Source organism: Danio rerio, chromosome 5 (genome assembly GCF_049306965.1).
Source record: "Danio rerio strain Tuebingen ecotype United States chromosome 5, GRCz12tu, whole genome shotgun sequence".
Lineage (NCBI taxonomy): Eukaryota > Metazoa > Chordata > Actinopteri > Cypriniformes > Danionidae > Danio > Danio rerio.
In genome coordinates this window covers 39299282-39314606 of record NC_133180.1, presented here as the reverse complement: position 1 = coordinate 39314606, position 15325 = coordinate 39299282, and the positions used below count along the sequence as shown (strand labels likewise).

At 35.3% G+C, this 15325-nt stretch overlaps 1 protein-coding gene across 8 annotated transcripts in view; it reads left to right on the top strand.

Moving 5' to 3' along the window:
• Nucleotides 1-15325, top strand: part of pld2 (phospholipase D2) — a 51652-nt gene that overhangs the window by 28670 nt on the left and 7657 nt on the right. For all 8 annotated transcript variants that reach the window (XR_012406178.1, XR_012406177.1, XR_012406176.1 and 5 more), the window contains exons 13-23: nt 866-976; nt 1081-1275; nt 1361-1541; nt 5106-5224; nt 5331-5444; nt 5533-5637; nt 6356-6444; nt 6560-6673; nt 8485-8534; nt 8778-8912; nt 10806-10959. Coding sequence is in view for 4 of the 8 variants with exons in the window: in XM_689557.9 (XP_694649.4) it covers nt 866-976; nt 1081-1275; nt 1361-1541; nt 5106-5224; nt 5331-5444; nt 5533-5637; nt 6356-6444; nt 6560-6673; nt 8485-8534; nt 8778-8912; nt 10806-10959 (1367 nt within the window). In the remaining 4 variants the exon portion in view is untranslated. The remainder of the gene's footprint in view (nt 1-865; nt 977-1080; nt 1276-1360; nt 1542-5105; nt 5225-5330; nt 5445-5532; nt 5638-6355; nt 6445-6559; nt 6674-8484; nt 8535-8777; nt 8913-10805; nt 10960-15325) is intronic.

Here is a 15325-nt window from a genome sequence, read left to right as displayed (position 1 = left end):
GTTAGCAAGCGGGAGAGAGAGAAAGCACAACATCTGCTACGTAGACAATATATTGCTTGCATCACGTGCATAAATCGCACCATGGACATTAAATTAAGATGCCTACTTGTTTAAAAAAAAGCCTAGACTAAAAGAAGATGGCCAAATAAGAACTTTTCTGTCACAAACTATAGTAAAACAGCTTGTCAAAAAGAAATTAAAAATGAAATCGTTTGAACAGATTAAATACAGGAATGGAGAAAAGGGTGCTCTTTTATTATAAGCTGTCAGTCAGCTCCCGCTCTTTTTTTTTTCCTGGTCATTGTGTCTTGCCATTGTGTGCAGTGTAAATGCAGACAATCGGATATGAGTCACTTTTAAAAGATGATGTAAAAAAAAAAAAATCAGATACATTCACAAAATCAAAATTGACCATCAAGATCTGCAGTGTAAATGCAGCCTTTTTCATCCTCCAAACCAGAAAGAATTTTCTTTGTTCTGTTGAAGAGATTTTAAAGAATGTTGGAAACAGGTAGCCATTGACTTCCAGAGTCTTTGTTATTTGTTTAATTTTTTGCTATCAGTTTCCAACATTCCTCAAAGTCTCTACTTTTGAATTCCACAAAAACAGAAAGAAATCAAGGTTTGCAACCACCCGAGGGTCAGTAAGTTGAGATTGAATTGAAAATGCAATGAAAATTTAATGAAAATCAATTCTATTAATAATTATTCATATTTTGAAAGATGTTAGGAAGCAAACCGTTTAATAGCTCCCATGAGCTCTCTAGTTGATCTTTTTTAACCAGACAAAACATTACATCTGTAAAAGTATGCACATTTAAAATATGTTGATTGTTATTAATTTACCATGACTGTGTGTGTTTAGGAACAGGGAGTAAAGGTGTGTGTGCTGTTGTATAAGGAGGTTGAACTGGCTTTGGGCATCAACAGTGGATACAGCAAAAGAAAACTGATGAGCCTGCATCCCAATATCAAGGTTCATACAGCATAATTCTATCACATCATAACAGCTGTGATTTTTTTTTTTCCCCCAGGCCAGCTTTTAGATGACTCAATCTCAATTCATTTCTTTTCCTTTAGGTGATGCGTCACCCTGATCATGTGGCCTCAGTTGTAGTCCTCTGGGCCCATCACGAAAAAATGGTCGCCATCGACCAATCGGTGGCCTTCGTGGGTGGGTTGGACCTTGCATTTGGGAGGTGGGATGACAGCGATTATAGGCTGAGCGATCTGGATTCCCCAAAACAACCCAGTCCTCCAGAGGCAGCGTCAGAGGTACAGCTGTGACAAGTAGCTGTTGTCCTCAAGTAACCTGTTGGTGCCATACTATTCCAGTTCCAATTTATTTTCTCTCTTCTAGCTTCCCACTCCCTCTTTGTCTCAGGGTGACACTGTGGACGGCTCTGCAGTTCCTCTGACACAGCCTGCGTCAGAGTGTGAGGATGAAGTAGATCTGAGCTGTAATGCCCTCTTGTGGCTGGGAAAAGATTACAGCAACTTTATCAAGAGGGACTGGACACAGCTGGATCAGCCTTTCCAAGGTACACAGTCCAGTCCAGTCCAAAACAAAACAATTGTAAATACTTCAATACTTTTATGTATTAAATGTTCCTTTAAAGTTTATAGCAGCACATACAGTAACTAATATTGCCATCTTAAAATGTATTAAATCTCAAAAGCTAAATTTTAGGCCTTAAAAAGTTTTAAATCTACTGACATATTGTGTTGTAGGTGTTAAATCTTTTTTATCAGGTCTTAATTTTCCTTTGTTTATATATACCATTCTGGCCATTAACACCTTTACAATCACCAACAATCCCAATCTCAAAAAATCTTTTAACTTTTTATTTAAAAAGAGCATTTTATTACCCTCCTTACAGTAATATTTGTTTAAAAGTACTTTATTTATTTACTGCTGAGCATACTGACCTGACATGATGTTTTTTTTATTATTAAAGTACTATTGTATTATTAAATCTATTAAAATTATAATCATTTTTAGACAAGGCATGTGAAAATCTTTTCAACTGAGATATTCAGAAAAAAATCCTTAGCATTTAGCCCTGTATCTATAATGTTTCAAAAAGTCTAAAATGTCATTCCTAATGTCTTAAAAATGTCTTTAAAAGTCTTAAATTTGACTTGGTGAAACTGGCAGAAACCCTGGAGATTCATTCATTCAACGGAATGAACCGCCAACTTATCCAGCATATGTTTTTACTCAGCGGATGCCCTTCCAGCTGCAACCCATCTCTGGGAAACATCCATACACACTCATTCGCACTCATAAACTACGCACAAATTGGCCTACCCAATTCACCTGCACCGCATGTCTTTGGACTGTGGGAGAAACCGAAGCACCCGGAGGAAACAAACGCGAACGCAAGGAGAACATGCAAACTCCACACAGAAATGCCAACTAACCCAGCTGAGGCTCGAACCTTTAAGGATGGCTCTAGCCAGGCTCTAGCATTTAAGGAAGCTCATTTCGGCTAATTTTGCTAACCAACAACTGCCGCTCGTTAACCAAATATTAACCGTTAACTGTTCAGATAAATATTTAATTAAATTTTTTTTTTTTAATTTTGACGTGTCTATTTTGTGTGACACAATAAATATTATTTTAAAATACTGATTTATTTTAACATGCAAACATATTAACAACAGAACACCTTCAAGCACCTGCAGTGTTTCCAACAGCACAGAAATTAGGAATAAACTAAATACAAAGAGTAAAGTAATTAGTCCTGACCTAGATATATTTCACTTAAATTACAAACTTAGATAAAAAAAAATTAAAACACTGACTGAATCATTTTTAAGAAACAGCATGATGGTTTTTCCCATGATGTTTAAAAAAAATACAAATAAATAAATTTGCAGGCTACCTCAAATCTATCGCTCTACAGAAAATATGCATTTAATTAATGCTCCACTGTTAATAAATCACAAACCTCTGTCAACATTTTTAATAGAAGTCATTATTTTAAAGATTATGTCTTGAGCATCTGGTTTCATCTTAGAGCTTGTGTGCTTTTATTTTCTCTCTCACTCGTGGTTCATGTGCGCGCTGCATGTGATAATAGACAATGACAAAGCTCATATGTTGGCTTTTTGTAAAGTATAGGCTACTATAGCATATAACAATTTTGTTTTAATTTGGTGTGGAGTTATCAATATGCATGAAGTTATTGCATGCTATGAAGGCTGTTTTAACAATTGATATTTTATAAGAACTATTAATAACTGTAATTTTCCAAATGGAAAAAAGGTTGGTTTGTTGGTTGGACACTAAATCATCACAACTGTAGCCTATTTGTTGTGTTCCTAAGAGGTGCCGGAGCGCACTCTGATGAGAGAAAATTCCAACACTCCAACTTATGACCGGCTTGTTTCCAAAGCAGCGCACATTTTAGAAAGTTTTGTTTTGTGCTTCTTTCTCCAATTGTGCAAATGAACAGAAGTGTTTATGAGGCAGATCCAGGACCGAGGCAATCAGCATCAGTGCTGGTTTGGCATCAACTCGTCTGTGTCAAACTGTGACCAGCAATATCCTTCTTTCATCTTGCTAAATATATCTGTTGTGTTTGCACCTGTTAGCATCCCGTGAGTTAACAAATACGTGTTGCACAATTATGCAACTAATCAAAAAATATACAGTTAAATTCAAAATTATTAAACCCACCCACCCCCTGATTTTTTTTGTTAATATTTCCCAAATTATGTTTAACAGAGCAAGGAAATTTTCACAGTATACCTAAAAATATATTTGTTTCTGCAGAAAGTCTTATTTATTTGATTTTGGCTAGCATAAGAGCATAAAAGTTTTTTTTTTTTTTTACTATTTTAAGGTTAAATTTATTAGCCCCTTTAAGCTATATATTATTTTTCAATAGTCTAAAGAAAAAAAACATCATTATACAATAACTTGCCTTAACTTAATTAACCTAGTTAATCGATAAAACTTAATTAACCTAGTTAAGCCTTTAAATGTCACTTTAAGCTGTATAGAAGTAGCTTGAAAAACATCTAGTCAAATAATATGTGCTGTCATCATAGCAATGATAAATTAGTTATTAGTAGGGCCAGACTGAATCTGCGGACATTTTTTGTTATTTCTGTTGCAATTTTGGTAAAAATCTGTGGATTTCTGCAGAATTATTTTGGGAGTATCATGACTAAAACCTTAATATGTGAAATAAAAAAATATTATCTTCTTAACTTGTATTTTTTTGTAAACAAAGAAAGTCTTTCATATAATATATCTACTAAAAGACAGAAAATATTACTTTACAAACTGTATTGTACATAGATCGAATGAACATTTTCATATTAGTCAATAATATTACTGAAAATAATTAAAAAACTGAATAAATATAGATTTACACACATTTACTCAAGTAAATAAACAGATTTAATGATGGGCTAAAAATCTGCAGAAAATCTGCCAAATTCTGCACCCACAGATTCCGTGTGGGCCTAGTTATTAGAAATGAGTTCTTAAAACTATTATGTTTAGAAAAGTGTTAAAAAAAATCTGCTCTCCGTTAAACAGAAATTGGGAAAAAAAACAACAAACAATAATAATTCAGGAGGGCTAATAATTTTGACTTCAACTGTAGAGATAAATACATTTTTAATCGTTTAACTGATGCCATTAAACGGTTAAAAATGCACCCTTTCGGTTAACAGTGAATTGGTTATTATGAGCATCCCTACTTGCAATGTTTATAGAAACATATGTCAATTAAGTTTTAGCTTTGCCCAAGTCATTTGACTAATAATATACTAACAGAAATGTTGTTGTTTAAATATTTGTATTGTATTATATTATTTTAGATTGTATTATATTATATTATAATTACATTATATATATATATATATATATATATATAATATTACATTTTAAACTTATTATCATAGGCTGATTATTGTTTATTTTTTCAGGATTCTTTGGTATATAAAAAGTTAGATGTTAAAAAGAAGAGCTATTAGTTATTATTACTTAGTTGCAGGAATAAATAGTTTGGTTTTAACAAGAACAAATGTTGGGAAATGTCCAATGTGGCTTTAACAGTAATGTAGCTTTTGCTTTTGTTTCTTAGACAATGTTGACAGAACTCAGGTGCCACGCATCCCCTGGCGAGACCTGGGTGCAGCGCATCATGGAAAAGCAGCCAGAGATCTGGCACGACATTTCATCCAGCGCTGGAACTTCACTAAGGTTGGAAATTTTAAAAAATAATAACTTTTAAATTTTTTTTCTTTTTCACACTACAAACTTTTACCAGTTTTTTTACACATTGCCTATTTTCTGTGTCAATTAAAAGATTTTTAAGAACAAGTATAAGGATGATTTCTACCCATATCTCCTGCCAAAATCTCACTGCACATCAGACACACTGCCATTCAGCATCCCCGGTGCAACAAAAGCCTCTGTACAGGTACACACGTGTCCCCATTCTTTCATTCCCTTTCCCCGAAATGTCATTAATCTTGTCCGTCATCTATTTGTTTTTTCTTTTATTCCAGGTTCTTCGTTCAGTTGATCGCTGGTCTGCTGGCACATGTGAACACTCAATCCTCAATGCTTATGTGCATGTTATTGAGAACAGCCAGCATTACATTTATCTAGAGGTAACAGCCGCCCTGTGACCTTACAGAAAGCATTTGCTTCTGACTCATAAGACTCAGCGCACACACAGCTGAACAGACACTGCGCTTTGTTCACACACAGAGTCTCAGTGTTGTGGAGTTGTTTGCAGTGTTTTCTCCCACTAGGATCATGTGATTGCACTGCATTCAGCTGGCAGCACACAATAGCTCTCTGCTTTGGCCTCATGCTCAGACACAGGGTCCTAATGCAAGTCAGCTAAGCCTGAGAGAACATAACACGTGCTTCAGGAGGAAATGTTTATGTCCATGCAGAAATAAGGATAACACACCGAATGCTAAATCTTCACATTTGAGGATTTAAAAAAATACAGTGTTGAAAAGTACTAGTGTTAACCCCAATTTATACTTCTGCATTGAGTGCACGTGATAGGTCTGGCATAGATTTTGAACATTCACATACTCTTCAACATACCCTGACTTTTTAAGATGTTTTATAAGAATGTGCAATTATTTTAAAATAATACATATTTTCCTAAGAATAAAATTTAATTTGTCTGATTGTAATCACGGTTTTATAAATATACAGTCTGCTCCAGATAAATGTCCACTAGATCAAATGTGAATAATAAATTTTTTTAATGATTTTCAGACAATCGTATTCATACATTACCTGATGCCCATATTTTAGCAAATGTGAAACATATAAGGCAAACTCTTCTGTGTGATTTCTGTTTTTCAGAATCAGTTCTTCATCAGCTGCGCTGAAGAGAAGAATGTCCAAAACACCATCGGAGATGCCATTGTCAAGCGGATCCTGCGAGCTCACAGGTCTGTTTCAGCTGGAAAAAAGGATGCAGTTCAGTCAAATAAAATAAAAGTAAAATAATAATAATACTACAATAATAAAGTTCAGTGCCAGGTGACAGTATTTCTGTTGTTCTAGCGAGGGGAAGAAGTTCAGGGTGTTCGTTGTCATTCCTCTGCTGCCCGGCTTTGAGGGAGACATCAGTCAGGGTGGAGGAAATGCCATTCAAGCAATACTGCACTTCACCTACAGGTACAGCGCACAGACACAAGTTTTTTTATAATACCGCATAAACTGTATAATCTGTCTTTTTACCTCAACCCTACCTCTAAACCCAACCCTCTTAGAATAAACAAACCCTGTTTATTATATTTTTTAAACTTTCGATTTATGAGGTCTAGTGGTGTCAAACGATTAATCACAAACCTAAAATAAATGTTTGATTTTATATAGTGTGTATAGTCACTGTGTATAAATATTGTGTATATATATATATATCTAAATAAAAATATATGAAATACAAATAAATGCAAACCAAACTAAATATACAGTTGAAGTCAGAATTATTAGCCCCCATTTTTTTCCCCAATTTCTGTTTAACGGAGAGAAGACTTTTTTCAACATCATTTAGGAAATGTTTTAAAAAGAAAAAAAATTCAAAGGGGGGCTAATAGTTCTGACTTTAACTGTCAGAATTGCCCCCTGCTTATTTTTTGTCCCCCAATTTCTGTTTAACGGAGATCTTTTTTTCTACTTATTTCTAAACATAATAGTTTTAATAACTCATTTCTAATAACTGATTTATTTGATCTTTGTCATGATGAAAGTAAATAATATTTGACTAGATATTTTTCAAGACACTTCTATACATCTTAAAGTGACCTTTAAAGGCTTAACTAGGTTAATTAGCTTAGCTAGGCAGGTTAGGGTAATTAGAAAAGGAATTGCATAATGATGGTTTGTTCTGTAGACTATCAAAAAATAATATATAGCTTAAAGGGGCTAATAATTTTGACCTTAAAATGGTCTTAAAAATTAAAAACTGCTTTTATTCTAGCCAAAATAAAACAAATAAGACTTCCTCCAGAAGAAAGAAATATTATCAGACATACTGTAAAAGTTTCCTTGCTCTGTCAATTCAAAGGAGGGGTGGGGGGCTAATAATTCTGACTATATGTACTGATATGGATACATATCTATTTAAATGTATGCTTATTATATATAGATAGTTAATTTATAAATATAGATAATTGTCTAATATTTACATGTGTGTATTGTCAGACCCCCAGCTAAAAAACAAAAATCTTAATTTAAATGCAAACTATTTGCAAAAATTCAGTTATCTCATAAAATATCCAATTCTAAACCATCTAATCAAATTATATTGATCTCAGTTTGCAGTTAATTGTTTTGCGTGACTTCTAGACGTTGCATATGCTCGAGTGATTTACTTGTGAAGTCAATGCAAAGATGTGATTAGACGTCCTGCTTCCTTGCTATTGACGAGTTTTACAGCAATCCGTGTTTTAGGTGTATTACGGTAGGGGAAGCCCTAACACATGTCCTTAGTGAGGTACATGATGCCCGATGCTCCAGGGAGTGAAATCTAAGAAAAGGGAGGATTGTGGGTAAAAATATAAGTTTTACAACTTTCCTTTGGCTTAATCTCTACCGTTTTGGATCTCTTTAGACCTTGTCTTGACAAGAGACCACAATAAAGAAGCTTTATTTTTATGATTTGTGTTACACTATGAAGACTGCACATCTAACATAGTGCCTAATATGGTAAACAAGATCTCAAAAATAAAAAAAATGAAAAATAAATCAGGAAAAACTAGGGGGTCTGTATTGTGTGTTTGTGTATATATGATTAATCTTTTGACAGCACTAATGAGGACATATAAAAAGTTCATGTTGATATTATAATACCCAGCTAATACCCATGTCATTATACAAATCTGCCCCTCCTTACACACACAGCTGACAAATCTTGTTTAACACACACACTTTCTCTACCCACAATTCTCGATCATGTCTTGCTAAAAAAACTTTTCTGTACGCAGAACGATTAATCGAGGAGAACACTCCATTCTTTCAAGATTAAAGGAACAAAGTAAGTATCTGACAGCATATTTAGCTGTCTGTAATTCACTCTAGTGCATTGTTTATATTTTAGAATCTTTTCTTGTTCTCCATCTGTTCCTTTCCTTCTGTCTGTTTATATAAGTGATTTTAAATGATTGAGTTTATTCATTGTTGTTTTTTTCAGCCACGCATTATAGCATTCAGGCCATTAACCAATCTCACAGATGGTTTGGCATTTGTTGTTGTAATGATTGTGTCATCTTCTCATCAGTGCAGGACAAATGGACGCAGTATTTCTCTCTGTGTGGTTTGCGGACACACTCTCAGCTCGGCTCGTCTCCTGTTACAGAGCTCATCTATGTGCATAGCAAAGCCCTCATCGCAGACGACCGATGCTACATCATAGGTGAGAGGCTCCGCTTCAGATTAATACAATAACACAAAACTGACTGTTTGTAAAAGGCCGATGAGGCTCTCTATATAAAGGGTCATCAAAAGTTATAGGTCAGAAAGATTCTGGAAAAATAAATTCATATATTTTATACATATTTTATTATTCATATAATTTCATTTTAAGATATTTCATAAAAATGCAGGGTAGGATACAATATATAGGATGCACAAATATAAGTTTACCAATTTACTCATCCTTCACTTGTTCTAAACTTGCTATTTGAGCTTCTTTCTCCTGTTAAACACAAAAGAAGATATTCTGAAGAATGTTGGAATCCGGCAGGCGCTGAATTTCATAAAAACTAATTTCCTGCTATGATTGTTAGTGAGTGATAGTTTCTGATATTCTTTTGTGTTCAACACTTTCGGTGGTGTACATTAGAAAAAAGAAAATCTTAGTTTTGTAACCAGATGAAAATTCTTTAAAGGGCGCCGGTTTCACCCCTTTTCAAGATGTAAGATAAGACTTTGGTGTCTCCAAAATGTGTCTGTAAAGTTTCAGCTCAAAATACCCATCAGATTATTTATTATATAATGAAAAATCTGCCAATTTTGGTGTCTGAGGACAATGCTGTTTTTGTAGCCTGTGGCTTTAAGTTCAAATGAGCTGCTTTTCCCCGCCCACCGCTCCAATGCGCGTGTCTGCTTCTCATGAGTTTTGTCAGATAAACAGCAGTCAGTGATATTGACAGACACAGATGAAGCTGAAATAAGGTTACTAGTCAAAAGTACCAAGTAAGTTTATTTGATGTATTTGTGGTGGAGTTTATTCAAGCCTTTCTGAAATGATGAGTCACACACAAATTCCATTTGCAGGATACACAAACACATACACATATATATGCAGTTTACTCACACCATGCGGCCGTGGTGATTATAGCGGTTGAGAATTACATGATGATTTTAATCTCTTTATTACAAACATGCTCTGTTTTTAAAATGTTTTAAACCTATACAATTAATTATTTAGATGCAGCTGATCACAGAGAGTAGTAACATATGTTTTAATCCCAGTATCTTAGCAAAAATGTTCAGTGGACATGTGTATACATGTTATTATAGAAATATGACATCTGTCACTCAATTCAGTGGACAGGGAAAACCACACTCCTACGTTGTGTTGCGGTGAGTCTCAAAATATCTGGGATTTTGGGTCCTATTTTAACATAAATTTTAAAATAGAGACTTGTTGTGTTTTAGCACTCCAAAATGACTGTGGACATGCTAAACCTACTCACAGTTCCGACAAATCCTGACAAATGTTCCTTACTATTACTTTTTACCTTTTTTTTTTTTTTTTTTTTTTTTTTAAGCCTTGCCAACAAAGAATGCGTGAATTATTATTATTTAATTTTTTTTGCACTGCAACAAAATATTGAAACAATTTTTGTACCTAGTGTAAAAAAGACTAATTAAAGAAATTTATTTTTAATAATATATGAAACATTTGTACAAATTTTCCCCATCCCATGTATGCCAATATCATTAGCACAGCATCATTCATTCATTCATTCATTTATTTTTTGGCTTAGTCCCTATATTAATCTGGGATCACCACAGCAGAATGAACCACCAACTTATCCAGCATATATTTTACCACCGATACAGCATCATGATTGAACAAAATAAAAATTAAAAACCAAACTGTTAAAAAAAAGAATGTAAAATGGTAAAGTATTTGCCCCCTTGGGGTGTTTATACTCTTTGTTGACATTGGGGAATTGCCTACTCAGGATTTTTACTTTTGTGCATGGAGAAGCAAAGCTCCAAAATCTACCTGCTGGTACAATACTGGTAGTACTGATCAGAGTTCTTCAAAATGTCCTTCCTCTCCTGTTGTTATCAGGGTCAGCGAACATCAATGATAGGAGCATGCTGGGTACTCGCGACAGTGAGCTGGCAGTGCTGGTGGAGGATGAGGAAAGAATTTCTTCAGTCATGGACGGAGAGGAGTACCAGGCTGGACCGCTGGCACTAGCCTTACGAAAGGAGTGCTTCAGGTCAGTTTACTTGAGCTTAAGGCAGCAAAGTAGACACGTCACAGTGTGTTTAAAATTGTCAAGGTTTCTTTCTGTGAAGTCAGACTGGCAAAACAACATTAGTCAAGCACATATTAAAACTACATTGGAGCTTCTGTGGTCACTCATGATCAAGATTAAAATCAGGAGTATTTCAAACATGGCCTGGAAAAGTCATGCAAATATCCCCGTTTTTTGGATATGTTTTGCATGGAGGCTCTGAGAGCTGCATTTGATTCCAGCATGGAGTTTGCAGTCTGAATCCAGTTTGATGAGCTAACAAGACTGTACCAGAAAATTACAGCAAGATCCATGTCTTTCTGTTAATTAAGAATAAATACATGCAGTGTAGCCAGTGTAAACTACTGTACAAACGTTTGGGGTGATTATTTTTGATTTGTTTTTGTTTTTGAATATAGTGAAAGCCTTAATTTTCTTCATTTATTACTGCAGTCTCCAACTTTAAATGATGCTTCAAAATCATTCTGATTTGCTGATTTTGTGAAGGCAGGGCTTGACATTAAAACCTGACAATGCGGATAGATTTTAGTTGTGGCGAGTGAGATAACGTCTCCCACTAGCCTTTTTGGCAGGTTGAAAATAATTTTTAAATTGCTATTGCAGGCTCATCTTTAAAAATTTTAGTTATAGTTTATGACGGTTTATCAATATGTGTGCAAATGTGATCTTAGAATCGAAAAGCAGATGAGAGGATCATGCACACAATGAGACAGGATATCCTCATTCACTAACGAGGGCTTTTAATTACTGATGAGATGCATGAGGGTTTTAAAAGCTTGCGTGCTCTCGTTTCCTTGTGTGACGCAACTATGCCTGGAAACGCAACTAGTGCGATTGGTTCTCTTTGAAATAAACTGGAAAAAATGTGATTGATTGAGATTCTTTGTAAGCAGCAGTGGTTGCCGCTTTCGCTTTAACCATTGTTTGAACAGATAATTAATGGCCCTAATGTTAACCGTATGCACATGATCATCCTTCCACTATTGCACACAGAATGTTTTTTTTTCCTGCTTTCTTTTTCTTACAGTCAGTTTTGTTAATGTGGTTTAATTATCATACTTTACAATAACATTGGTGACGCGGTGGCGCAGTAGGTAGTGCTGTCACCTCATAGCAAGAAGGTCGCTGGTTCGAGCCTCGGCTGGGTCAGTTGGCGTTTCTGTTTGGAGTTTGCATGTTCTCCCTGCATTTGCGTGGGTTTCCTCTGGGTGCTCTGGTTTCTCCCTCAGTCCAAGAGACATGCGGTATCGGTGAATTGGGTAGGCTAAATTATCTGTAGTGTAGGAGTGTGTATGGATGTTTCCCAGAGATGGGTTGCAGCTGGAAGAGCATCCAGCATTCGTGTGGATTTCCTCCGGGTGCTACGGTTTCCCCCACAAGTCAAAAGACATGCGGCACAGGTGAAATGGGCAAGCTAACTGTCCGCAGTGTATGTGTGTGAATGAGAATTTATGGGTGTTTCCCAGTAATGGGTTGCAGCTGGAAGGGCATGTGCTGCGTAAAACATATGCTGGATAAGTTGGCAGTTCATTCCGCTGTGGCGACCCCAGAATAAAGGGAGTTTATTAAAAGAATGACTGTTATTAATGACCGCGCAAACTTTTAAGAGCATCTGTGCGCCGTGTCTCACGCCTTCAAACGCCACTACGCGTTCATTGCATCTTCTGAGGCGCAAGTAATTTATTAAATGAAGAAGAGATTGACGCAGTTTCTCCTACTGCAGCAAATTATGTTTTTACTTCGGATATTTGGCGCCAGTTTACCAGGAAGTGACGATTTTGTTCTCTATGACTCGTTGGATGGAAACGCTGCTGTATTCACACATCTCTTATGCGATATTCCAGTTTTGCGCATAAAGTTAATTCGCATTTTTGGATGGAAACATAACTAGGGGCTGGTGATCAATAGAGCTAATGTCAAGGCCTGAGTAAAGGGGTGTCAAATATGCAGCCCACAGGGCAAATTTAGGCCACAAAGGTGTCTAATCCTGCCCAAGACATTACTCAAACTATTATATGAAAAAATAAATGAAATATTGATTTTGAAAATGAAAGTGCTTTTTCTGCAATAACTTTTCCAGACAGTTTAGATTGAACAAAATAAATGAGATTGAACATTTTACTGTTTATCATCTAATACTGTAAATGTTGGTGCTTTTACATTGTAAAAACCAAACAAAAATAACTGTCAAAAACCTGTAAAGAGTCCAGAAACACTGACTGCATGACAAAGCTTGTGAATGCTGTTACAATTAACTTATAATTCAAGATGCAAAAATGTGCTTGTAAGAATTCTATTTATATTTATGTCATATGGTATTAGCCTTTCCCACAAGCAAGGGTGCCCTTTTCCTGTATGTCAGTACATCCACACATGTGAATTGTGTTTTAGGCACAATGTTATGATTTCTCCAAAGAAAATAGTTTCAAACAAAGCCACAAAGCCAGAGCAGAACATCTGTGCATCTCAGAGTAACACTGCTGAAACTGCAGTTGTGTTCCTGAATGAATAAGTCAGCGATTCAATGATTCAATCATGAAAGCAGTCAATTGTTTTGTTTCTGAATGAAGTAGCTGTTTCAAATGAATCATTTGAATGACTGATAAATAAAATATTTTGTAAAAGTTTTGACACTCCTGATTAAGTGTAACTTTTTTAAAGAAGGATTCTTTGATGATCTTAATGAGACATTCTACCAGAAACGTACAATTTCACTTATAAAAAATGTGACATGGCCTGATAAATGTAATGGCCTGACTTAAGCTTGTCATCCTCAAAAATCATACAAAACAAGCATACAATCATACAATTCAATGATTGCGTTAAATTTAATGTAAATGTGACAGGGCTGATAGATACATGGGGACAATTGTAAATGTATTTGTAATATATATTTGTAGAATTTATTTATAATTTCAGGTTTCTAATCAATTGATGTGAATAAAAACTTAAACTTGCTATTTCCTTTTTTTTTTTTCTTCTAAATAACGTTTTTTAGCTTAACAAAACTATTACCGCTGTAGGTACAATTGGACTGAGGACAAGTACAATGAATGGTTTGTACATTTGTAAAGTGTTTTTAATAAAGAACAAAAAATCTGAGACATATTCCTTTACAGAACAACTCACAGAAATCAACCATCAGTCCTTTATAGACATTTTTGGCATTAAATACTTTTTATTCACTGTATTTGTTTTTATTTCAGGGACAGATAATGTTTTTTTTCTGGTAGAATGTCCCTAATCCTTTTACTTATTACAAAAAAACCAAGTCTGTGGCGAAGCAGTGGCGCAGTAGGTAGTGCTGTCGCCTCACAACAAAAAGGTCGCTGGTTCGAGCCTTGGCTGGGTCAGTTGGGATTTTTGAGTGGAGTTTGCAGGTTCTCCCAGTGTTCCGTGTGGGTTTCCTCCGGGTGCTCTGGTTTTCCCCACAAGTCCCAAGACATGCGGTACAGGTGAATTGGGTAGGCTGAATTGTCCGTAGTGTATGTGCGTGAATAAGTGTGTATGGTTGTTTCCCAGTGATGGGTTGTTGCTGGAAGGGCATCCGCTGCGTAAAACTGGATGAGTTGGCGGTTCATTCCGCTGTGGCAACCCCAGGTTAAGAAAGGGACTAAGTCGAAAAGAAAATGATGAATGAACCAACAACTCAAACTCATCCCCAATGATTTTTGTTTGATTCACAATAAATGACTTTCATGAGCCACTTCTTGTGAACCTTATTCTAAAATGCAGAAATGTACTTGTTTTTTATAATTGTTTTAGAACTTCCGATTCAGTTGCCTAAGGGAGAAATGACTAGGAATAATAAATGGCAGAAAACGGTCAAACTACTTGATCTATAAAAAAGTGTGTCCATGACTATACAGACAAAGCAGAATAATATAATAAGAAAATATCAGTTTGCAACATATAGCAGCGTAACAAATTGTTTTTAACAACTAAAAATAAATGCAAGTGAATGAGACCGGAAGTCTCAAGCCAAGGAGATTCAAATGGCTGCGCTCGTCCGTACGCAAAGAATAAGGTAAATAATAAATAATTTAAGACGAATCACACACTTAAAGAGTTAGTTCACCCTAAAATAAAAATTATGGTATTAATTATTTACAATCATGTTGTTCCAAATCCTTGAGACTTTGTCTTCTGAACACAAATTAATATATTTTAGATGAAATCTGAGCGCTCCCTCATTCTCCATAGACAGCAATGGTACTGGTGGTCATTCAATGGTCATTCAAAGTCCAGAGAAAACAAAAAAACATCTTCAAAACAGGCCATATGCCTTCAGTGGTTTAATCGGAATATTATTAAGTGCACATAATGG